The 26,813-nt window shown below is 40.6% G+C and overlaps 1 protein-coding gene across 5 annotated transcripts in view; it reads left to right on the plus strand.

Moving 5' to 3' along the window:
* Positions 1-26,813, plus strand: part of ARHGAP9 (Rho GTPase activating protein 9) — a 125,696-nt gene that overhangs the window by 34,246 nt on the left and 64,637 nt on the right. For 4 of the 5 annotated variants that reach the window (XM_075199374.1, XM_075199373.1, XM_075199375.1 and 1 more), the window contains 2 exons: positions 4,037-4,264; positions 6,007-6,078. In XM_075199374.1, the coding sequence (XP_075055475.1) occupies positions 4,037-4,264; positions 6,007-6,078 (300 nt within the window). Of the gene's footprint in view, positions 1-4,036; positions 4,265-6,006; positions 6,079-14,757; positions 14,863-26,813 lie in introns of those variants that run through there. The other variant, XM_075199377.1, reaches the window with a different exon arrangement.

Below are 26,813 nucleotides of genomic sequence, written 5' to 3' on the forward strand. Positions count from 1 at the left end.
TGCTGGAAACAAAACAAAAATAAAATGTCACTAAGATTATTTGTAGCAAATAGTCTTTAAATATCATCTTTTCAATGGCCTCTTCTATACGCCATGCTGAATACGCTTTAAAGTGGAATATCAAACCATGTTCAAGCTCTACCACTGAATTAATGTATGAGCCCTTTGTAGGTTCTAAAGGGAAAACAACATCATTTGCATGTGAGAATATATTCGTGTTGAGCCACATACCGAATGGCATTTAACCTGCATTTTTACTAGGGTTTCAGAGATCAGTGTAGTATTCTTGATGATTTTAAATGAAGTAAAATCAAATAGTATTCCAAAAATGCCATCTCAATGCAGTGCAAGTAAATGCGTCAACGAATCTAGTAAAACTAGAAACAATAGTTTCAAATGTCAGGCATGTTTACATGCATTAAAAACAATATTTTAAAAAACACCAGTGGGTACTTTTTTATTATCAATTATTCATATACCACCAATCATATTAAGCAGCGCTGTACAGATAATATGTAATAATTCACATCAGTCCCTGCCACATTGGACATTCATTCACATGTCCATATTGTCAGAAGTAAATTATACCCCATTCATACTGCACCAAAAACCCGGGTTTTTGCAGAGGCACGCTGAAAAATCCGGGTCTTGGTGCAGTATGAATAGTCCAACCACAAAATCCCGGGTCTGTGACATTGTGAAAGTCTGTTTGAGGAGTGTGTACCTATTTCTATGGAACTGTATATGAATGTGTGTGGGTAAATAGTGAGAGGCTGGTGCAGCGTGGGATGTATGCTAATTTACATGAAATCACTGCATATGCCCAGGAAATGGGTACACACATATGTGCCTATGCTGACTTGTGCGATTCATAAACTTATGCCTGCCTGGTGCTGGAGAGGTGGGATGGGAGGGGGTTCTAACGCTGGTCAAGCACAGTAGAGGTGTGTGTATGTACATGAGGCTTATGTAGTCCTGCAGAAACACACATATACGTCTGTTAGGAGGAGCATTTGTTTTACACCTGCTCTAGGTACAAATATTCACATATGCTGCTGATGCGGAGGTGGATACATCTCAATATGTTATATTTCCATGCTCTTCCTTTAACAGTAATTTACTCCAATTGTGTGACCAAATCTGCACCAGCCCCGGTAAATTTTGCAGAGGACACTGTGTTGTACAGGGTGGTAATAGGCACCCCACAGTCTTTTGGGATATCTGCAGTGATGCTGCATCACTGATGGACCTTACCATGCACACAACAAGATTTTTGATTTGTTGAATTAGTTGACAGGTGCATATAGTTTACATACATGAATTCCTGACTTTACCTGGGAATGCAGGACTTTTAGGCTATGCAGATTGACCACACGCTTACTTACGTTGGAGGTGATGATGGTACTTTCCAAGGAATGTTCATTTCTTTTGCCATGTAGAGTCAAGTAAAACATTTTTTCATTTTAGATTTAGGAAATCCCCCAATGTCATACATTCATGACATGTATAAAATATAAATGAAGGTCAAACAAGCAGTTTGTTAGGATTTTAAAATAATGAGGTGTTTATAGGATGCGCCTGGTGATGCCGTTTTCACTAGTCTAAGGCATGCGCTGCCGTGTCCCAGTTTCCAAACCTCAATGAACAAGCATATCGCATGTGCAAATAGGCCATAAGCACTCACAATGGGGCTGTGAATAAAAATGTATACAGTGACCTATAAAGTATTCACAACTGTGCATATATAGAAATACTGTTCCATGTAAATCTTGCTCTTAATACTGTAGACGACCATAAATAAAATATAAACACACTATTTGAAAACAGTTCTCAGATTGACAAGCAGACACAATATTCAATACTTCAACCCTCCAGAATTCTATACACACAGGGATATTGCATTGAGTCTTAAAGCTAAGTTAAACGTTTACTAAGATGTTCTTCCCCGTAGCAGTTTTTCCCAATTACATAGCTAACCAACTTTAAATGGCAGTGCAGGGGGGTGGGGTGAGCAGGAGTACCAATCACAAGCTACAAAAATCTATTGAGTAGTTGTGAATGGTTATCTTGCTTCCCACTGATTTTCAGAGGAGCCCCAAAAAATGATTGCATGTAGCATCCCCCAGCACTCCAGGTAGTGTGAAGTGCACCTTAGTAAAATAATTTATTAGATGGTAGTGCAGCTTAAGCCTTTTACTAAGGACCATTCGTAGATTGGATAGCACATAATCAAAATTACTTTTTTTCTGAACTGCAGGGAATTCAGGGAATTTCCCTTACTTTTGAACTTTAGATTAGCTATGTCACAAGTTATAGCAATCAGTGAATATTATGAACTTTGACTAGTGAACATATTAAATAATAAACCCTGTACCATTACAATTTGTGCCAATTGTCCTTGGACTTTCTAATTGACTGTTGTTAAAGAGTGACATGCAGCATTCCAGAAAGCTTCTGTGATACATTATGATGTTGTCATTGATTTTTTTTTTCTCATCTGCTACATTTGCTACTAGTAAATGTTAATATTTTTAGATATTCTTTGTTTTTGCATTTTTAAAAATAATGAACATAAAATCCTACCAGTGCTTAAAGGTGATTTTCCCTGGTTTTAATGAATAGGAAAGGTTAGGTCCTGGCAGCTCTCTTCTCACTGTCAGCTGTGGCGCTAAATAGCAGGGATATCTCCCAACATTGCAAATTGCAACACAACATCGAAAGGGTGCATGTCTATGTCATGTTAGGGAACATGTTTGTGTCACATTAGGGGTGTGCTTGTTTCACATTAGGGGGCGTGGTCACGGTGCACTAGGAATGGTTGCACACCCTGGGAATGTGTCCTGTGCTCTGAAGCGCTAAGCCACCCCCAACACCACTCCCATCCCTGTTGGCTCAGGTGCCCATGGCAATGGCTCACATTGGTACCTCCCAGCTTCCTGCAAGTTGGGATAAAGGTGCCAATCGGGATGGTGGGACAGTTCCACTGGAATTGGGACAGTTGAGAGATATGTCTAAAGGTGAGGATTTGTTGGTTGGGCGAAAGTGCACTGACAAATGTTCCATCAAGAGGACATATAGTTCTGATGAATGGGGAGTAGCTTATGCCTTGTACAGTACTGGAATTTATAGGATATCATTAACACAAGTTGAGAGTCTGTTATATAAAAAAACCAATAAATCTATGATTGATGCAAGAAATCCCAATGCATCCATTGAAACATTTTCCATATGATGACAGCATGGGGATAATGTTAAATGTTACTTTTTTAACTTGTGACATTTGAAACCATTTAATTCCAGCTTATGATACACAAATGCTGCTTTATGTTGAGCTGTAAGAATCTTGCGTGTCAGCCTCCCTACTAATGAAGTCAGGGATGTAAGCAATTCATTAGTGTTCTACTTATTTCATTTTCTTTTACAGAAGGGTTAGAGAAGACCTTTTAATTTAGTTAGTTAATATAGCAAATCTCTTTAGTATCGCGGTCCAGGAATCTGAGCAAATCCAGAATACGAATGCTTGATATAATTGTGAATATAAAACTAAAGGGGAAACAAACCACTGACCCCTGGTTTGTCCATGCCAGATGGACATAACATTTGCTTTATATCATATAAGCATTTTTTAAATATACCTTGACAAACTTGATTGTGTAGACCATAAGTTAATAGTATTAATTCAGTCACTGAACCTTTTTTCTTCAATACTTTGCATCACACATCAGGTTTTGGTGAATGTGTAGCATATTATTTTTATGGTATATCTTTTTTGTATGTAATTGAAGCTTTGTTCTAAATTCCTTAGTGGTGTTATTACTTTAATAATTTGCATAAAACTAGCACACAAATTAAAGGGGATACCATGTCCTGGGTTCAGTGAGCAAGCTTATTAGTCCACTAGTTCAGTTCATAGAACAAAACCTATGTGCATCCTTGTCCCTTGTATATTCTGTCTTTGTATGGGCGCTACGAGCGGCAAGGTAAATGAACAGCTTTACGTATTTAACACTAATTGTGTATTTTTTACTCTGTTAAGGTGATTTTGGCTAACACAATGCAGGAGACTCCAGTTTATTGCAATTTGGAGGAGATGAAGAAGAGGAAGGGAGCTCCTCCTAGTCCTACGTGTCCTCCTGTCCACATTCTGAAAAACTGGGAATGCCATGTGGACCCCACAACAGGCAGGAACTTCTTCATCAACGTAGAAACCAAGGAGAAAACATGGAAGCCTCCCAGGAGGTCGAAGGACAGGTCACAAGGCTCTGTGAGTGCATTTGATGTTACTTTTGTCTAACACTTTTAAAGGGTCGACTAAATCAGCTGTTATTATTTTTACTATTATTATTTTTACTTACAAAGAGCAGACACATTATAGAGCACTATACATTGACGGCATCGTGGTAGAATTTTTTTTACATACAACGACATTTAACAGATAGTGAAAATGGTCCTGCACAAATGAGCTTTCAATCTAAGAAGATGGGGAACACTTGTAGTTGGTTGTGGGGAAAGAATGTGTGGCTACTCCAAAGAATTATCAGCCACTAATATTAAAGCCATTAAATTGATTATGGTGGACACCACACTATGGGCCTGATTGATTAAGGAATGTAAGTCAATTTATATGGAGTATTTTGTGTATTTTCACTCTGTGCATGCGCAATACTGAGACTTGCGACAAAGTGCACAATTCATGTCCGCATGTAAATAGCGTGTCAGACTGCCTACGACTTGGAGGGCAGAATAGGATGGGGAAGAGAGGACTAACGTAGGCAATGTACAGTAAGGGGGTGTCAGGGCAGAGTGCACGCATCAGCGTCTGATTCAAGCTCTGGGCAACTCTCAGGTACATGTTTTTCAGTTATATCATTTGCACCAGCTACAGGTCAAACATGTGTTTGCAGTTAGGAGCACCTGTAAAATGTAATTTTATATACAGTATGCTTTGAGAACATCCTGATAAATGTATTGGATGCCAACAATTAATTTTCCTTAATCATTGTTAATCATTCAATGCTTTTTATTTCTGTGTGTCCTTTGGGACTTTATTTTCCATATATGTATTGTATGTACTTTGTGTTGAGTCTGTCTCAATACAGCAAGTGCTGTACCTACACCCGTATTCAAAAAGAGACGTTTCTTTATATCCGCTTGTAGTTGAATACAACCATGCTTATGGCCGAATTACATGCATTTTTTTTAAAAACGCAATGTATATTTGTTTTGCATTTCTTAATGAATCAGTCCTATGGGTCTCCACAAAACCATGGACTAATTATAGCAATTTAAGAGAGGCCATGCAGCTTATTTGTTTTAGTAAAATAATTTTATTTTTGAATATGTGCTTCTGATGTGTCTTGGAACAGTTTATTGTGCCTCTACAGGATAAAACGATCATACATCCAACTTGTTCTGATCGTGGTACTTTTTGGTTACATGTGTGTGAAGAGGACATTTTCACATTAGCCACCATATTACCCAGAAATGTTCCCTCTGTCAAAATTACACAATTTATACAATCAGCTGTTACCAATTGTAAATGTGAACAGAACACATCCAATTTTTCTAATTGTGGAATCCTAAGTAAGCAATTACTACTGTGTGACCAACTCTACTCTTTAATACGTAAGTTAGAAGATGCAATTTAATGCTTTTTAATCCAATTGAGGCTGAGCAGCAGATGACTTCTCTTGATGGTGCTTATTTACTAATAAAATCCTCAGGCTTCCCACTTTATTTCTTACCTAAGGATATTAATGTTCTCCAGTCATTTCCAACAGATGATTTTGTGAATGATTTTGCTGACCAGTCTGCATATTAGAGGGGGGTTGTTTGTGATCTCATGCTAGGATCACATACAGTCTCCTTCTTGTATTCACATTTACTGTCGGAGAAACAGAAAACATTGCATTCCTATTCCCTAATAGGCAGATGAAATGTGTCTTTTTGATGATATTCACATTATAATGTGACTTACATTTGCAATTGTGTACTCTATTTAACCAGGGTGTTACTTCACAAGTAGAATTTGAGTCATCTGAGGAAAGTGAGGACCCAGCATCCACATTACAGCAAGAGGTAATGTCTGATAATGGATACTGTGTGTTCAGGTTTTTCTTTTTCCATGCTATTTTTGCTTTAGTAACATATGTAATACAGTCATACTGTCATTGGTTTTTATAATGTGCTTTACTTGTTCAGCTTTTAACTACTTCCTTCCCCTTAGTAGTGTTTATCTCTTCCCTTTGCACGACCCTCATCCCCTACTAAAACCAAATGTTTATTGTTCAATAATAAAAGAAAAATATTGTGTGGAGACTGTGAATGGTGCGCGTGAGGTCCACACTCATGGGAGTATGTATTGAAGTTTTGCCATCACTGTGCCATATAGGTAGCGTGAAATCATCTGTGGGGTTGGGGCCAGCGTGGAAGTGTGAATTCATGTTTGTTGTCATTTCATCAAAGCGGGGTCAATTTAATGAAAACAACTAATTATGGAGATATTTTATTTTTATGGTTTGTGGGTTTCATTTCTAGTAGCTTAGTAGAAGACAAGCAATTAAGGCCGAAATCCACCCCTAGTACATGCTATCAAACATTCATCCTACCCTCAGAAAGCATTGCATAACACCAAAGTGTCAAATTCCTCGTTATCTCTCTTCTTCTATAACATCAGACTTTTGAATGTAAAATATAGACCTGTATGGAGAAACTTATAAAATTGCTTGAAAAAGTGTCTACTTGGTACCCATACCAATGTAATAGCATCCACGTTATATTGGTGTGTGGTATTTCTAGCTGTGTGTGGTTAAAGGAAAATTTCCCTCACAAGTATCTAATCAAATGATATTTCTAACAGGAAACTGTGAGTCCATCTTTTGTTCTATAAAACAACAGATATTTCCAAATGTTCAGGTTAGGATGTGTTTCAATCATGCCAACACCTGTCTAGGTGTGATCCTTGACTCAGAACTATCCTTCATTCCCCACTATATATCTAAATTATGTTACATACACCTAAAATACATTTCCAGAATGTGCACATATCTCACACAAGACATTGCAAAAACTTTTTTTCATGCACTCATCATCTCCCGCATTGATTACTGCAATTTCCTCCTTACTGGTCTTCCCTGAATCAGACTCTCAGCCGTACAATCTATTTTGCATGCAGTGGCTAAAACGATTTTCGTTACAAATTGTTCTTTCACTGCTGATCCACTCTGTCAGTCTCTACATTAGTTGCCTATTTTTCACCTAATCCAATATAAAATACTTCTACCTACAAGGCAATCAACAAAACTGCACTAACATACATCTCCTCACTTGTCTCAAAATATCTCCCAACTCGACGCTTCTGCTCTGCACAAGATCTGTGTCTTTTATCCACATTCAATACGTGCTCCGATTCCTGGTTAAAAGACTTTTTTCGGGCTGCACCCACTTTGTGGAATTCCCTCTCTCGCACAATGAGACTTTCCTCTAGTCTTCAGCACTTCAAGTGCTCTCTGAAAACCCACCTCTTCAGGCAAGCTTATAATATTACCCAACAACCCTCTTAACCGCCCTAGGTTACCCTATTACCACCCTTTACATAGTTCACACAAGACAACAAACCTTTGACCACATTGCTGTGTGACTGGATCATACAGCCCACTAAGCACTTTTTACTTTTGCATTCTGGCTGGAAATATGCAATATGTAGCACTAACCCTCGTGTGTCAAACTCCCATTGTCCCATAGATTGTAGGCTTGCGAGCAGGGCCCTCTTACCTCTTTGCCTGTATTACCCAGAATTGTTGTATCACTGTGTTAGTTTCCAATTGTAAAGCGCTAGGGAATATGCTGGCGCTATAAAAATAAATGTTGATGATGATGATAATTGCTGGCATGTCACCCTGAACTGTAGTCGGTGCTGAGGTTAAACACAACCCCCATGATCCACATTGTATTGGGATTCACACAGGAACTGTCACATCTAGTTATAGAATCTCAGTGGTTCACTACTTCACCAGATGCGTCTGTAAGTGTATCTGCTGTTTGATGATTGGAATATAACATGGATCGTAAAGCAATGATGTAGCTCTCAATCAAATATTTCCTGTACAAAGAGAATGATAAGTTGTTTTACTTCACACTCTGGACTGTGCTATGCCACTACCACAGCTACAAGCAAGAAAAGAAACTAGTAGAACATTTACATTTTCTCAGTAATGACTGTGCAGAGTTCTTGTTTCAGTTAGTTAGTACAAGGAGGCTGCCATGTTCCATACATGTGTTCAACGATTATCAAAATGCTTTGATTAGTACAAAACTTAGGCGATTTGATATATTGTGAACTACGTCATTGCCTGTCTGCCATTTTACCCACGTAATGTGCATTTTAATTTAAGTGTCTCCAGCTACACAAGGCCCTGTTGGCAGTATTATATGTGCTAGTTCTGTCTGACCATACATGAAATTGTAATAGAGCGAGGAGATAAGAGAGAAGCAAAGTGGGCAGTGTGAAAGAAAGACTCTAGTGGGTTCCACAGTAATGGTCAGAAATACTCAGTTCTGTGCCCCGGTGCTATTTTATCCATTCTTCTTTTTAATGCTGCCCCTTACACTCTGTTTAACGTTAATAACCAGACCCCCAGGAAAAATCAGCAGCCTAATGGAACAAATGGGGAAGGAAAAAAAATGGGGGTCCCCTTTTTTTCAATCTGTTAGTTTAATTTGTCACCCTGCAGCATAGTGCAGAAGCAGCGATGGATGCCCAAGTTCACTGATGGTACAAGATGACAAAAATTCAGCTAATCCAAATCTACAGGATTTTACTTTTGAACCAAAAGGGAACTTTATAGAGGTCTAGAAGAAGCTACTGTATTTTCTGAGTTTTTCTGTCTTTGTTTTTTTTTGGGGAGGAAGAGGGGGTCAGTCCAATGTTTTCAGTGATTCAGCTTATGGAAACTGTTCATCTCAAGTGAAATTAACTGATACTACATTAAGAAGCATTTTAATGTGACGAGAGGAGCAGAATTTGCCATTTTGTAGCTACTGCAACACACAGACTTACTGTACCTATTGCTAAATGTCACCCTCTCCATATGGCAAGAAATCTTTTCCTGCCAACTGTTCCAGTCTCATAGTTTGAACTGTGTCGCTGACTTAGCTGATCAACATTTCTTTTTCTTTTATTGGGAGAATATTCTATCCTATTGGCAAGAGTCTCCTGTGATGTCATCTTGTCCCTTACATCCCCAAGCTCTGCTGTTAGGTAAACAGAAGCTGGAGCAGTGGTACAACAGCGACAGGAAGAAAAGACTACTGCTGCCCCTGCTCCAAAAGACCACATCCAGAACAGTAGGAGTGAGGAGCCTATATCACGTAGTTTATATGCATCAATATACTATATGGGGGCATATTGACTGTACTGGCTATCTAGAGACATGTGAGGCTATGTTTGTATTTTGAATATGCTTCCAGTTCCACTTTCCATACAATGAAAATAAAGTGAAAAAAATGTAGAAAAAAGCAAAAACAAAATTCAAGTGAAAACAAGAGAAATTTGCATGGGGAAGCCTTCACCAGCGATAGGTAACATCAGGCCGGGGACTTTGGTAAATAGGGAGAATCCGTGAATCTGTTGAAAGCTCCTGTTTTCCTCCCTTTTTTAAATACGCCCCATAGATACATAAATATCAGCCTCAATTTTTACATACAAGTACAACAAACTGAAAGAAATGGTAAAGAGGACCCTGCTGGAAATATCTATCTAAATCTAAATGGGGAATATGAAACTGTGGCTGCATCCATCCCTTTTAAAGACCTTAAAGAGTAACAGTAGAATAGAAAAGGGACAGATCTGTATATGTAAAGGTATCTTCAAATACTTTGTAACAAATAGGGCCTGCTTCATTAACACGCGCAAAACAAACGTATTTTTAAACGCATGTTCGCATTCAATTTGATATCGATCTGAAGAAACGTCTCTTGTTGATTACGGGCCTAGGCAAGAAAAAAAAGTATTTAATTATTATCACCTGTTAATGATAGAGATGTTAACTGCCCCCATGTTTTGGTTTTGGTTGTGGTTTTGGATCTGGATTAATTTCGTGTTTTGGTTTTGGCAAATCCGCCCTCACGGGTTTTGGTTTTGGTTTGGGATCCCTGTTTTTTTCTAAAATCCCTATTTTTTTTTTTGCTAAAATCACATAATTTGGCTCTTTTTTTGTCCCTACGTTATTATTAAACTCAATAACATTAATTTCCAGCCATTTCCAGTCAATTTTTGTGACAGGAACACTGCCACCCCTCCTGTTTCTGTATGAACAATGACACTGAGCAATGGCACTGGAGATTGGAGAGTGACAAGAACACTGCTATCCATGTTTCTGTGTGAGCAATGGCACTGAGCAATGTCCCTGGAGACTGAAGAGTGACAAGAACACTGCTACCCCTGTTTCTGTGTGAGCAATGACACTGAGCAATGTCACTGGAGAATGGAGATTGACAAGAACACTGCTACCTCTGTTTCTGTGTGAGCAATGGCACTGAGCAATGTCACTGGAGACTGGAGATTGACAAGAACACTGCTACCCCTGTTTCTGTGTGAGCAATGGCGCTGGATCTCCTGGGGAATCCAAAACCTGCGAGATTCGAGAACGTAACAATGACGTTTTGCCTCGATTCAGATCCGAGGATGCGCAAAAGTACCCAGCCGACTCGTGAGCCTTCTCGGACCCCCTAAGTTTGGGTGGGTTTGGTTTTCAGAAAACCGAGCCCGAGCATCTCTAATTAATAATAGTCATTTATGAAAAAACATTAGCAAAAAAGTGTTTATTTTCCATGAAATACATTTATCATGATGTTATTAATGTCTACTGTACATTTAATGCATATTTACAGTTGCTCTTGTTTGCAAAGACATGGTCTAGCTGCATACACAGCCGTCATCACTATCACTTGGCACTTTCACCTGCCCTATAGCTGGTGCAAATGATACAACTGAAAAACACGTACCTTAGAAATGTCCAAAGCTTGAATTGGACGCTGCTGAGTGCGTTCCTCCTTGGCACACCCTTACTGTACATTGACTATGTGCATACGCCCCTTCCCTTCCCTGTTGCGCTCTTGAAATCTTCGGCTGTAGGCTGGCGTTCACTGGCGTATAGTACGTTTCTGCACATGCGTAGTGCAGTTTAACGCAAAATATGGCTTGTATAGGCATTTACGTTCCTTACTGAATCAAGCTCATGAGGTACAATATTTCTGTACAATGAAGCCACTTAATAAATATTATGTATTTGAGATGCACATTTCTATTAATAAAGCAAAACTTGTTTCTGACTTAAAGGGAACTATTGCTGAGATAGACCCACTTGTATTTTATTTTAAACCGATTTTTTACATTTGTTTCACCATAAACGTGAATCTCTAGTGAGATAGAATCAATAAATGTTTGAGTTGTCCAGGAAGTGATATCTCAAGATCATGCTTGGCTGGAGCATATGTAATATAAAAGATAAAGATTGTTCCCCTGAAAAAATTTGTATAACTTGAGATAAATTTGTGTTCACACCTGTTCTTATACCTTACACATTTCCTTATATGCCATTCTTTGCATGTATAAATGGAAATATTGTTAGTGTGAATGTTTCCTCATAGCCAACAATGCTCATTGTTTAGTAGTTGTGTTCTATGTAACTGATCCTCTGTCTCATATCATATTTACTAACCTCACTGTTACATTAGCAACCAAACTGTCAGATGAAAAAGAACATTAACCCTTTGTTACAGTACCCTAATACAGCAACTTAGGACACAGGTTAAATAACAGAGAAGGATGTTTATTTAAATCATGCATTGTAGATTGCACAGTCAGAGGATCTCATTGGCGAAGCACACTTGGCGGTTTATTAATCAAGCGGCGATGGACTTTGCCTATAGCAAAATTGCAGTTTTAAAAAATGACAGCAAACCTCAGTGAATCACTGGTTTTTCATAATCGCTTCTTGATAAAAAATAACCCTGTAAGCTAAACGCCTTGGTTTTGCACCGTTGCCCTTGGATGTTCCACCCATAGCATATCAAGTAACATGCGTACTCTCCACTGTTGGGTCACCACTACAAGCTAAAAGTACACCTAGGTCTTCTAAGAAGTGGAATAATCTCACTTAAGAACTGCCCCTATCATTAAATAAAATGTTTCTACTTTTCTCCTAATATACTATAAGCCTCATTTATGACTTAAATTAATCATGAGAGTGAGGGGACATCAATACTGTTTTTATTATATGTCACTTTTCTGTGTGGAAAGCTTTTTCTTACATTGCCTTAGAAAGTGAAAATGGCTGTGTACCCCTCCGCACAGCAAGGAAAGCCCCTTATATATGCACTCGCCACTCCTCTACCTCACTTCAATAAAAAATCAACTCTCATTTTTGCAAAACTAGGCACACCAATATGCGTGCGAGGAGCGCCCCCACCCAATTCTACCCCTTGGCCTGTGCAAACGTCTTCTCTTCTGTACCGCTACCATCTTGCTCTGGAACCTTTACACTTTTGTGGAAAACCGCGTCATCGTATCCTCGCCCCCCACTACGTGATGCCGTGATCTGCATCATGGCACAAGATTGCGTCACCACGTCCCCCTATCACGCACTTGCTGTCTGACCTCTTCTCTGGGAGACCCTGTTTGAATTGTTGGCAAGTATGTCCTATGGTGTCTTATAAATTATCCATGATATGGATAACTTTTGTCTTTGCAAAGTATTACAAAGTGCAAACTGTATCTACATTTGCAGCCATGTAATCTCAATACTATATATAATACATTAATGGTGTGAATACTGGTATAAACAGCAATAACAGTTTTCTTTATGTTTGTCATTTTCTGCCTGATAGATATCAAACATAAATATTATACCAATCAACTTTTGAAGTTAGGGAATCAGAACAAAGTGCGTGCACCATGAAGCATGGGAAATGGGGCGTGGTCATGTACCATGGGGACTTGCATGCCATGTCAGTCCAATGGCATGTCCATTGCTTCCTAATGCTGGGCCGTCCCCAGTCACCTTTAAAAAACTCTGTCAATGCACGTACGTCAGACATACCGTACAACCTTTCAGTCGCATGACAAGCTGGCCTCTAGTGGGACAGAGCCTTCAAACCAGGAGTTAAGAAGTAAGCAATACTTGGCACTATGGTGGCCATTTTAGGACGTATCTCCTCCATGAGTGTGACAAGAAAAATATCATTCACATTTGTTCGTACACCTGGTATGAACAAAACACACTCTTCTCTGATTTGTTCTGACTTATCGTTCAAATTTACCTGAGCCAGACATTTACACAGATCACGATACCTTGAACAGTAGCACTGGAGCCGGACCCATCCCATGCAGCAAGTACAAAGTATCCTCTTACAAGCCACAGTAGATTTGTTATTACATAAAGAAAAAAAATATTAAACAACTAAACATAATTAAATATAATAAGAATTAAAATAATAAAAATGTTTTAATTTATTTGTCATAAAACTATTTACTCATGTATTAAAAGAAATAATGCACCACCTTCTGTGAAATACGGTTATATTAGATGCTACCTCATTGTTGCATGACCTAGGCCTGCAACCTTGTGTACTTGTATAGTCACATAACCTCTCTATGACAGCTAATAGCTGTATACAGTAGCAGGTATATTATTCAATACTTATTTTATGAACTCATCTAATATAACTATGGATGGTCCCTTACCAAGGTGGATTGAAGCAGGCACGACATGCAGCAGGTTTGGTGGGACAAATAAAAAGAGAGGGGAACAATACAAAAACACTTTACATTTTTGTTGCTGTGGTTTCCAGTATTTTTATCTTTTTTTATCTTTAGGTCAGAAATTGAATATAGTGAAAATATTTCTCTCTCACAATGGGCAATTCCATAATAAACAGGAATGCAGCTATTGGGCTTTTGTGCAGGCCCGAGGCCCCAGTGTTTCAATAGTCGTTCTGCGGTGACCTTGCGTCTGTCCTCCCTGCACCTTTCATATCTGTGGCAATAATTAAAACCAGTTTGCCCATTGTTTGCAAGTGTGCTCCAATTGGCTGTTCATGAGAATAAATTGATTGTAGTGCAGATTGTTGTTGTTATAACTGCACCCATGGCCCCTTTTGGTGATGCTGTCCATGTTGCCAAAGATTGAGCCAAAATCTGCAGCAACACAAAGGTTAAGTGGGCCTTGGGTTAATATGTTGCTTAGTGGGCCTATATAATATGGTGTCATAGGTATTGTGCAATGTGTTGGTCACTGTGGTTGTGTAGCATGTTGGTCACTGTGTCAGCATAATATATGGTTATTTGGGCTGTACAATGTGTTAGTGATGAGAGCTGTATAGTATGTTGGTTCTTGGTGTGTGCAATATGTTGGTCATTGCTGGATGTTACTAAAAGAAGGGATGAGGTGGGATTCTGATCAGGAATATGATTTATCACCAGAGCACAGGGCCTCTAGCTACCTTACTGTAGGTGACTGTTTTTTCCCAGGCAGTGAATGGTTAGGTAAATACCCTGACTACAGCCAAGATGGTGTCATATCTACAGCAATACCATGCAATTAGAGTATTGCACCTGTATAACTGCATAATGCCAGCTCTCTCGCAGCTTTGGTATTTTTAGTATTCTCCTTCCTCATTCTAACCCTGAGCAGTTTTTGCCCTTCCCTTTCTATTCAATGCTGAGCCACTACAGCAGCTCTAAATTCTGTACTTCCTCGTGACGCTGGAGACATGGAGCAAGTTGTGTGTAGACAAAGATCACGAGAGGATTCTGAAGATGAAGAATACCCCCAAGTGTTTTTTGATATGGGCTCTGGATTTGTAAGTTATCCTACTACTAAACTTCATCTTTTGTCTGTTTGTCCTGGCTGTGCTAGGTACACTTGCTTTTTAATTATACTCTGACTATTCATGTTAATGAATAAATAGCTTTTTGTAAGTCATAGATGATTAACATACATAACTGGAGATGAGACAGTCTTGTAGAACGTGTACAGTGTATAATATAGCTATTCTACACGAGTGACAATTTATTATTTTTGTGTCCTAATATCTAATATCTAACTTCTGAAGTATGTACATAACCTACATAGTCATGTGACTATATAGCAAGCGCTATAGTAATATTACAAATGGTATTGAACTACAGCTTATATTAAGGTTACTCATGTAGTTTTAGTAAAGACCACATAGCTCTGTTTGCTATAAGGTGAAGGGCTGAGCTGAACACCGAACGTGAAGCTGTCTGTCCAGCTCTCATACCTTGTAGAACTGTTTTCAGTTGAAACACATATTTGCTCTGGAAACAGAAAACAAGGTGACATGTGAAACACAAATTGCTTGTCAAACAGAAAACCAAAGCTCTTGTTTAATTTAAGTGGTAGGTATACAATGCGTTTAGCTATGTGTGGAGATAGTATGTGTATGCGCTACAAATCACGATATCCTCCACCTAGAAAACTAGAAAAAGAGAAGACTAGAAAATGTAATTTGCATCGTTTATAGCTGTGGAATTGTAGGTGGTCCCTTGATGTGCTGTGGATCGATGTCTGGGCAGGGGCGTAGGAACGAAAATGTGCATGGGGGGAGGCAAAAGGCCAAGGACTACTACTTTTTCTCGCGTTTGGTATAAAATTCAATTTGCTATATATATATATATATATATATATCGTGTATGTTACTGAACGCACCGCACGAAATTCAGGGTAAACGTAAAGTGAAAGGTTATATATTAAATGTTTATGAACGGAACACTTAGGGCTAGATTTACTAAGCTGCGGGTTTGAAAAAGTGGGGATGTTGCCTATAGCAACCAATCAGATTCTAGCTTTCATTTATTTAGTACCTTTTACAAAATGATAGCTAGAATCTGATTGGTTGCTATAGGCAACATCCCCACTTTTTCAAACATGCAGCTTAGTAAATCCAGCCCTTAGAGTTTTTTAAATAAACAAATCAATCAATCTGTATTAAATCTATACTAACGCAATCTATATTAAAGTAGGGATGTGCACCGGCCACTTTTGGTGTCTCGTGTTTTGTGTTTTGGGTTCGGACTTGCTTGAGGTTTTGGGTTCGAATTTGTTTCACAAAACACCTGACGAAAGGTTTTGGTTCGGATTTAAGGTTTTGGATTCGGATTTATTTTGAAAAAAACATAAAAAGTGTTAAAATCAAGTTTTTTTGGTTTATTTTCACTCCTACGCTATTATTAACCTCAATAACATTCAATAACAATCATTTCCACTAATTTCCAGTCTATTCTGAACACCTCACAATATTGTTTTTAGTCCAAAACGTTTCACCGAGGTAGCTTTCTGGACTGCATAGTGGAGTGGTCCCGGTACCCAATTTGGTACCGGGGCCACAATACCTCCTCCGATATTCAAGTGTAGTGTTTCTAAGTTATAAACCCTACAGTAGTTCGAGCACGTCAATACCTCTTGTTTTAGATGACCATGGTACTGAGCATTCATCATTGAGATCCCATCAAGTATGTGAAAGACAGACAGGGTCGAAGTGTTATTTGTTGACTTTGTTAACCAAAAAACTGTCCCTGTTGCAAATATTCGTGCAATGAAGAGTGACTTTTTCATTTAAAGGCTCAAGCTTTCAAGTGTAGTGTTTCTAAGTTATAAACACTACAGTAGTTCAAGCACGTCAATACCTCTTTTTTTTTATTATGACTGGGCATTTAACTTTTGGTTTAATTTGTTTAATTGGTTTTAATTTTGTTTTACTTTGTGCTCATGGCAAACGACTGTTGGACGGTCAATTGTTTTGTGAAAGACGTAGCGGTCTTACGACTTCCCCTCTTGGAAGATGACTGACTAACAGCAGCAGTGGCAGTAGTAGGCATACCGCTGCAGGATTCCTCGGATGAATCCCTTATTGAAGAGGACTCAGTCTGGCTGGTGACTTTGGCTGCAGGACTGAATCTGATGGAGATCGTGGAGGAAGTTGACGGTGTGTATCCAACAGGACCAAGGGATTTAGGTGTCCATGTACTGATGACGGTCCTAGCCCCAGTTCCTGAACTAACCACTGAACTATGAAGGTTATTCAGGTGACGTATAAGGGAGGATGTCCCTAGGTGGGCAAGATCCTTACCCCTGCTTATTTGAGCTTTACATAAGCTACATATGGCCATACATTGGTTGGCCGGATTTGGATAAAAATAACTCCAGACCAAAGAGGTGCATTTATTGGTCTTCTGACCAGGCATGACAATGGGCTTTTTAATCCCATGGACATCAGCTGTTTCCCCCCCTGGTGCCTCATTTACAATAATCACATCAGCATCCTCATCATCAAGTTCCTCCACAGCGCCAGCTACATCAATAGCCTCCTCCCGAGCCACCTCTTCCCGTACAGTGATGGGAAGGTCAGGCTTGACAACCACCAACACCCTTGGACTCGCCTTGGGGATTTGTGATAATTTCTCTTTAGAAGGCAGAGTTGTTTGCTGTTTTGTTGCTGACAGCATAACTCTCTTCAATTTTTTGTAGGGGGGGGAGGAGGAGGAGGGCTAAGATCCTTGGGTGAAGCTGAACCACTAGTCTTGAACACGGGCCAGGGCCTAAGCCGTTCCTTGCCACTCCGTGTCGTAAATGGCATATTGGCAACTTTACGTTTCTCCTCAGATGATTTTAAGTTTCTCTTTTTGCTACTTTTACTGAACTTGGGCTTTTTGGATTTTACATGCCCTGTACTAGGAGATTGGGCATCGAGCTTGCCAGACGAAGTTGATGGCATTTCATCGTCTATGTCATGACTAGTGGCAGCAGCTTCAGCATTAGGACGAAGTGGGTCTTGATCTTTCCCTACTTTATCCTCCAAATTTTTGTTCTGCATTATATGTAGCACAAGAGAGTGTACACCTAAGCCACACACACTCGGCAAAGCCTTTAAAAATTATATGCGGCACAGGAGAATACCACTGGACTGGAGTTATACAGCAGTACCACTGGACTTATACTGCAGAATCAGTGAAATTTGTAATATGGCAGTAACAACAATGGACTTATACTGCTGAATCAGTGAACTTTGTAATATTGCAGTACCAATGGACTTATACTGCAGAATGTGTGAACTTTGTAATATTGCAGTACCACTGGACTTATACTGCAGAATGAGTGAACTTTGTAATATTGCAGTACCAATGGACTTATACTGCAGAATGTGTGAACTTTGTAATATTGCAGTACCAATGGACTTATACTGCAAAATCAGTGAACTTTGTAATATAGCAGTACCACTAGACTTATACTGCTGAATCAGTGAACTTTGTAATATAGCAGTACCAATGGACTTATACTGCAGGATTGTTTTATAATTACTTTTTTTGTAATTTTTTTTTATAACTATTTTTGAATTTTTTTATAATTTGGGAATAATGGGGAAATAACAATGCCCTTAGAAGGACAGAGCACAGGACACAGCACCACTGGACTGAACAGGACACAGCACAGGACCCAGCAGCACCACTGAACTCAGAAGGACAGAGCACAGGACACAGCACCACTGGACTGAACAGGACACAGCACAGGACCCAGCAGCACCACTGAACTCAGAAGGACAGAGCACAGGACACAGCACCACTGGACTGAACAGGACACAGCACAGGACCCAGCAGCACCACTGAACTCAGAAGGACAGAGCACAGGACACAGCACCACTGGACTGAACAGGACACAGAGCACAGCACAGCACAGAACTGAACAGCACAAGATATAGCAGGACAGAGGACCACCTAACACACCCTCCCACTACCCTGATCAATGCCCGAGTGAAGATGGCGGCGACTAGCGGGGAATTTATAGGATCCGAGTATCGCGAGATACGACAGTGGGATTATGACTCAGAGCCTCGCTTTCAGTTTTGCAGTTGACTGGAATACCCGGATCTGTCTCGGATCCGGCTCGGATCCGCAACGTTCGGGTGGGCTCGGATTTCAGAAATCCGAGTGCGCTCATCTCTATATTAAAGAACATTTGGTAGTTATACTAAGACAATCTATAATTTAAAAAAGTTTCATACGTTCAGAACAGATACCATGACTTCAGAAAGTAGCATGAAGGCTTTTGTGTAAAGTTCATGGGGAAGATGAAAAACACAGTCTTTTCCCACCCAACAGAAATCATGGGGGAAGGTGCCCCCCTGTCCCCCAGGTTCCTACACCATTGACACTGGGTATTTACTGTGTCCTTGTGTATGGTAAGGAGCTGAGGGCACAAGAAAGAGAAATAAAGATCATGTAAAGTGGGAGAACAGGAAGAGGTGGGAACATGAGGGCTTGTAGAAGGGTAGGAAATAACAGAGAAGGGGATAGGGAAGCCTGGAGGATATCAGAAGAAAATAGGTAGAATGGCAAAGTGCGTGGGAATGGGGGGTGGGTTATCCTACCGCGCCGCTTCTTCAACTTGAAACACTTTATTGTAAATCTTCCTCTGCTGGCCTCAAGTCAGTGAATAAGTCCTCATGTCAGAGAAACAGCGGAAAATTTGAAAACAGCAGCTCATGTGGAAGTAGTGCGGAGCTACAGGGGTGTCCATACAATTAACAAGTACCAAAAGAAGAAAAATAAACTTAAAAGTCTACAGTATTTTTTAATTATATATATATATATATATATATATATATGTATATATATATACATATATATATATATATATATATATATATATATATATATATATATATATAAAAATATTCCACATGCACTTACCTACATGAAGGTATATGTAATATCTTCTTTTCTTTTTCACTCCTCTGTCTTCTCTCTTCTGATGTCTGTAGTGCAGGCAGAGTCTGGTAGGAGAGAATGGTGGCAGATGAGGTGCAGCAGCATGGGCTGACTGGCAGTGGTGGAGAAGGGTGGCAGACGGGGTATTTGCTAGCAAGGAAGGGACTGTTTATAAGTTCTGACATGGCTGACAACCATAAGGAGGCCTGGACAGATACACTGAGTTTTCAGGAAGGGAAAAATTAGCATGTGTCGCTCTTAAATAAGGTGCAGAAATTAATATTATATTTATTTCCTCATATATTAAAAATAAAGACGCTGCATCTGTATTTTTGTACTATTGTTTCCAATATTTGGAAGAGTTGTCCTCTCGCTTTGATAAAGATGTAACTATATTGTTCTCATATATGTATTTAATTGGGATTAGGGTTAAAGAGATGCTGTGTGTATGCTAAATGGCTGATAGTCGGCATTCCAGTTGGCTCTTATTAAAATGGAACTGAAAACATGAAATTATTTATTTAGGTCATAAAAATCTGTATAGTAAATGCATTACAGCATTATTCAGCACTACAAATTGAGCATTTGCTGCATGGAGACTACCATGATTATGGGCACCATAGAGCATAGAAAAAGAAAGTGGAGGAATATTTGGCAGAGCTAGTAAGACAGGTCCATTAAAATTAGCTTTAGCCCGGTGACAGAAGATTAAAAAGCTTAGGTGGCATGGCTTAGTGGAATTGTTTTGTTTTATTTAGGACAGAGTAGAGAATTAATGGAATGTAGGATTCTATGGCCGGTAATTTACATACAAAGGCAAACAGGATTTGTTCATTAACAAATGAAGTCTGGAAAGTAGAAAGAAAGTTATCCTTCATTGACATGCTTCATTCACTAAATACAACACCAGCCTTGTGCCATAAAATAGTGCTCTGATAGGAGAGTGTCCCCTCTAACACACTAGCAGTAGCGGATCCTAGTGGATGCTTGGTGCCCATGTATATAGTGTGAGGCCACAGACAGCCCACTCATGCTAAGAGTGATGGAGGCAGTGGGGCCCACTGATTACAATGATGGTAGGCAGGGCTCTATGAAATTGCTCTTCCCCCCCCCCCCCTCTTACACGGGAAATATTCTAGATCCGCCCCATACACACAAGCGGCCCACTCCCTTTTCTTCCTAGCTGGCAGCTGCTAGCGCCACCTGGCTCCTGAGTGTCACAATGTCATTAGTACAGGTCTGCGCTGTTTAAAGATTCAGGAAACTATGCACCTTTGGTAACACAGCCCATCAGAAAAAAATAATAATTTTTAATTGCTAAGGATATTTGATCAAATTTAAAATATGTTGTGGTTCCTGAATTAAAAAATGAAAGTATTTTTTTGAATTGGTTCTAGTTCTAGATAATGGAGGTGTTCACTCCGCGATCATTCTAGAATATCGCCCCTCTGTACATAAATGATCGGTTACCCAAACAGCGGTCAGTTGACAGTTGCAAGTTGAGCAGTTCACGTTGTCTATTGTGTTTTTCTGTTTCTCGTCCATGTAGTATATTTGTATACATATAATTACTGTAAATAAATCAACTTGTATACGGAGTGGTGGTAGTGACAATTTGTGTAGACAGAGTGTTTCAAGTCATTATTTCAACCATTCCCCCACCACTCCATATCAAGCTGAATTAATGAAATAATTTGTTATGGCCTTGGACAAAGATGGTGATTGGTTCAAATACATTTAGCTAGATTAAGTATGAAAAAACTAAAAGCTGCAATCTCTGATGGCCCTCAAATTCATAAGCTTATCAAGGATTCTAATTTCACAAAATTTATGAACGGTGTTGAAACTGGTGCAGTTATGTTTCAGTTGTCAAGAACTTCTTTGGTTACCACAAAGCAGACAATTGTGAAAAGCTGGTACAAAACATGCTCACATGTGTTTGCTTACATATGATTTCAGACAATTTCAATGTGATTGGTAAGTAGGCTCTGCCTGACCATTACATTTTTTGCGTTTTTATGTTTTTCAATGGGGTACCAATTGTCTAAATAATTAGAGCCAATCTAGTAAAATTGATGTCATATTTGTAATCAGCACCACAAAAGTTACCCCAAAATCACTCTACTATGATTAGCAATAAAATAAGTGTTGACCAGTGTAATCACCACAGACAGTGTGGGCTCACCCACCTTCGGGGAGGAGTCTGAGCACTCAAGCAGTAGGGCCCACTGGGAGTTTCCCTTGTACCCTGGTGGGTCATTTTGACAATGGAAGTGATTATGGTACAGACTGAAAGGAAATATAGATAGATTAAGGTTGCACATTTGTGGGGGTGTGAATAACTTGACTTATATAAAGGAGGTGGTGGAGATCGGGACTTGGCGAACTCTTTAATTGTGATACCCTTTGAACCAAACAAGCTCACTTTATTCAGGACAGCACATTTATTTTCTCCATTTTACTATTATAACAACTATTAAACTAATTATATTAATCCCTGTAATGAAGAGGTGGATCCTGTAGTGATAGTAGACAGGAATTTGAAGTGACATTTTTACATTTCCATCTGCACCTAAACTCCAGGGTGTTTTTGTAGGGACATTTTCACAGCGAGAAGTGGCTGTATGTATGTGCTTGACAGACAAGGTGCATTTGCTCATAATGAAATGTGTCATTGGGTTACATTTTTTCCGGTTAGTAAATTACCTGCATTGTCTGTTTATTGTGGGATATTTTCTATAATTTGACAGGCTTGAAAGGATCAAATTTTCCATTTTTAGATTTATATGGTTCATTTATCAAATAGGTTTTTCATCTTCAAACAACTTTAGTTTATTGGTTTGTACATGTATTTCTACAAACTTTTCTGCAAATATTGATTTATCTTTCTGGCTTTGTCCTGTGCTTTTAACACTACATTCATATAATCGGCCATAATGTTTATTCTTGTTCCCTCTGGATATGATGGTTATACTATAACATCCAGAGACCAGCATTAATACTGGAATCCTGCAGACAGACCATGATACAGTATCTAACATACAAATACTTCCATCCCACATTCATTAAACACCCCAATTATTTTCAGATTTGGGGCTCAACTGGATCTCGTCTGTCAGCTCAGTAAAATATTACGATCTTATCAACCTGAAAAATGACTCTGTATGTTGAGGCTATTGACCACAGATCATAGAGAATCAGATCGACAGAGTCATCCGTACACCCAGAACACAATAGTTGTGCTACACAACCCACAGCTAGAGGTACTAAGGAAAATTGCCAGGGAGCTACAAACCATGCTTCATAAGGATGACAGACTTAACATAATATTCTTAGTGTGACTAAATCTGGCGTAAAAACAACACGCAAGTACAAGGAACTATGGGGAACATAATGCATATAGGCAGCACTGTGGCTTATTATTATTTTTATTACTATTATCATTTATTTGTTAGGCGCCACAAGGTATCCGCAGCGCCACACACAGTACTAAACGTAGACTATACAGGGTGAAACCATACAGAACAATGAACAAAAAGTACCAATACTTCAGAAACTCCGGCTAGTCATATGCAGTAAAGACGGAGCGGAAGAACAGGTATGGAGACAGGAGGGGAGGGGGCCTTGCTCATACGAGCTTACATCCTAAGGAAGGGTAAACAGACCAGGCACAAGAGGAGCCAGTTGAGGCAAGAGGAGAGAAGGGAGGGCGAGCTAAAGGAAGGAGATGGGGGTTAAGTAGATGGTTGGTAGGCTTTGAGGAAGAGGTGAGTTTTGAGTGCACGTTTGAAGGAGCACAGAGTAGGAGAGAGACGGATGGAACGAGGGAGGTCGTTCCAGAGAAGGGGGGCTGCAGAGGAAAAGTCTTGGATTCTGGAGTGGGAAGAGGTGATAAGAGTGGAGGAGAGGCGGCGGTCGTTGGCCGAGCGCAGGGAGCGGGCAGGAGTGTGAATGGAGAGGAGGTTAGAGATATAAGGGGCAGTAGAGTTGGAGAGAGCCTTGTAAGTGGTGGTGAGGAGTTTGAAAAGGATTCGGTAGGGGAAGGGGAGCCAGTGTAAGGCAAGGCAGAGAGGGGAGGCAGAGGAGGAGCGGCGTGAGAGGAAGATGAGTCTTGCGGCCGCATTGAGTATAAAGCGGAGGGGGGAGAGACGGGAGTGGGGGAGGCCAGTGAGGAGGAGGTTACAATAATCGAGGCGGGAGATGATGAGTGCGTGGATGACAGTTTTGGTGGCATCCTGAGAGAGAAAAGGACGGATGCGGGAAATGTTGCGTAGTTGGAAGCGACAGGCTTGGGCAAGGGAATAATTGTGGGGGGCAAAAGAGAGAGAGGAGTCGAGGGTGACACCTAGGCAGCGAAGTTGGGTGACAGAGGAGATGGTGGTGTTGGTGACGACAATAGAGAGGTCATGGTGAGATGGGAGTCTGGGCGGAGGAAAGACAATGAGTTCAGTTTTAGAGATGTTGATTTTGAGAAAGTGCTCAGACATCCAGGAGGAGATGGCAGAGAGGCAGTCGGATACCCGAGCGAGGAGGGTGGAGGAAAGATCAGGAGAGGAGATATAGAGTTGAATGTCGTCAGCATAAAGGTGATACTGAAGACCGAAGGAGGAGATGAGAGCACCAAGGGAGGAAGTGTAGAGCGAAAAGAGTAGAGGGCCAAGAACAGAGCCCTGCGGGACTCCTACGGGGAGAGGGTAGGGGGAGGAGGAAGAACCAGACGTGGATACAGAGAAGGAGCGATTAGCGAGGTATGAGGCAAACCAGGCATGACAGAACCAGAGAGGCCGAGAGAGAGAAGAGTTTGCAGCAGGAGGGGGTGCTCCACGGTGTCAAAGGCAGCAGAGAGGTCAAGGAGGATGAGTACGGAGAAGTGACCCTTGGATCTGGCTGATAGGAGATCATGAGTAACCTTTGCCAGGGCCGTTTCGGGTAGAATGGAGGGGGCGGTAGCCAGATTGGAGAGGGTCAAGGAGGGAATTGTCCGCGAGGTGTCTGGTTAGGCGGCTGCAGACAATCCGCTCAAGTAATTTGGAGGCATAGGGGAGAAGAGAGATAGGGCGATAATTAGCAAGAGAGGTGGGGTCAAGATTGGGTTTTTTGAGGATAGGAGAGATAAGAGCGTGTTTAAAAGAGGAGGGTACTACACCAGAGGAGAGTGATAGGTTGAAAAGGTGTGCTAGGTAAGAGCAGGCCGTTGGAGAGAGAGAGCGAAGGAGGTGGGAGGGGATGGGATCGAGAGGGCAGGTAGAGAGTGGAGAGGAAAGAATAAGGGAGCGAACTTCTTCACCGGTTGTAGGGCTGAAGGAGCACCAGAGTTGGTTGATTGGGGGAGGTGAAGCGATGAGGGTGTCGGGAGAAGGGGAGGAGGAGATGTTCAGTCTGATGGCCTCAATTTTGGAAGAGAAGAAAGTGGCGAAGTCAGAAGCTGAGAGGGTAGGCGGGACAGAGGGGGAGGGGGGGAGAGGAGGGAGCTGAAGGTGGCAAAGAGACGGCGGGGATTGGAGGACTGAGAAGAAATGAGGGACTTAAAGAAGGATTGTTTAGCGAGGGAGAGGGCAGAGGAGAAAGAAGAGAGTATGAATTTAAAGTGGAGGAAGTCAGCCAGGGAGCGAGATTTCCTCCAGAGGCGTTCAGCAGTGCGAGAGCATCTTTGGAGGAAGCGGGTGAGTTTTGAGTGCCAGGGTTGGGGAATAATGCGGCGTCGGCGGATAGAAGAGGCCGGGGCAACAGCGTCCAGGGCAGTGGTGAGGGAGTGATTGTAGAGAGAGGAGGCCTGGTCGGGACAGGCCAGGGAAGGAAGGGGTGAAAGGCATCCAGGTTACGTCTAGTGAGGGTGGCTTTGGGCAATGGGAGGAGGACAGAGTGAAGGAGAGGAGGTGGTGGTCAGATAGTGGGAAGGGAGAGTTGGAGAAGTCAGAGAGATCACAGAGATGAGAGAAGACAAGGTCAAGGGAGTGACCAAGACAGTGGGTGGGGGAAGAGGTCCACTGGGTAAGGCCTAGGGAGGAGGAAATGGCTTAGTGTTTAGTACTTCTGCCTCACAGCACTGGGGTCATAAATTCGATTCCCGACCATGGCCTTATCTGTGTGGAGTTTGTATGTTCTCCCCGTGTTTGCGTTGGTTTCCTCCAGGTGCTCCGGTTTCCCTCCCACACTGCAAAGAACATACTAGTAGGTTAATTGCCTGCTATTAAAAAAATTGACCTTACTCGAATGTGAGTGAGTTCTCTGTACAGTGCTGCGGAATTAGTGGTGCTATATAAATAGCTACTGCTGCTGATAATGCTATGTGTACAAAAGATGGTAATTGCTTACATTATTATATCCAGGGCTTATAAACATGTGCATCAGCCAATATACCTAATAAAATCAGGGCCTGATTATCCAATAGGCTGACTAGGTTGCAGTCTAGGGTGCAAGGATTTTTTTTTGTGGGGGGAGCAAAATTATAACAGGGGATTGTATAAACTGAAATTAATTTTAAAATATAATAATAGTTGTTCTCCAAAGTAAAAAAATATGTAATAAGGTTTTAATCTTGATGTACTCCCTTGGTAAAAGCTGCAAAACAATGAGTAACCCTTGGGGTTCGCTCAAGGCAAGGATAGGTATTTAGGAGAGACAAGGATGGCAACAGGTGCAGGCAAGACAGCCCTCTTCACCCTCACTAACGCTCGGTCATGCTTAATGTTCTTCTGTACAGTTCCGATTTTAATGAAAACAAAATAAGTGTCAAAGATTGCTGTGACTCTTTTAAAAGCCAAGTGGAGGAGAGTTTCAAATACACGGGAACATAAACATTGGGGAGGGGGCATGAAGGAATACAGATTGTAAATTAAGGATGAGTTTGTTTTTACCTACCGTGTATTTACCTGCCGTGGAAACCAAGGGGCTGCTACCAGTGTTTTAACCTAGGGCAGCCTGAACCCTTAATCAGACCCTGAATAAAATGCATGAAATGCCCGAATGGACTTCTGTACATAGTAAAATCTAGACAGTCTTTCAGAAATACGATGAATATGCACCA

The sequence above is a fragment of the Mixophyes fleayi genome, chromosome 2 (assembly GCF_038048845.1).
Source record: "Mixophyes fleayi isolate aMixFle1 chromosome 2, aMixFle1.hap1, whole genome shotgun sequence".
Lineage (NCBI taxonomy): Eukaryota > Metazoa > Chordata > Amphibia > Anura > Limnodynastidae > Mixophyes > Mixophyes fleayi.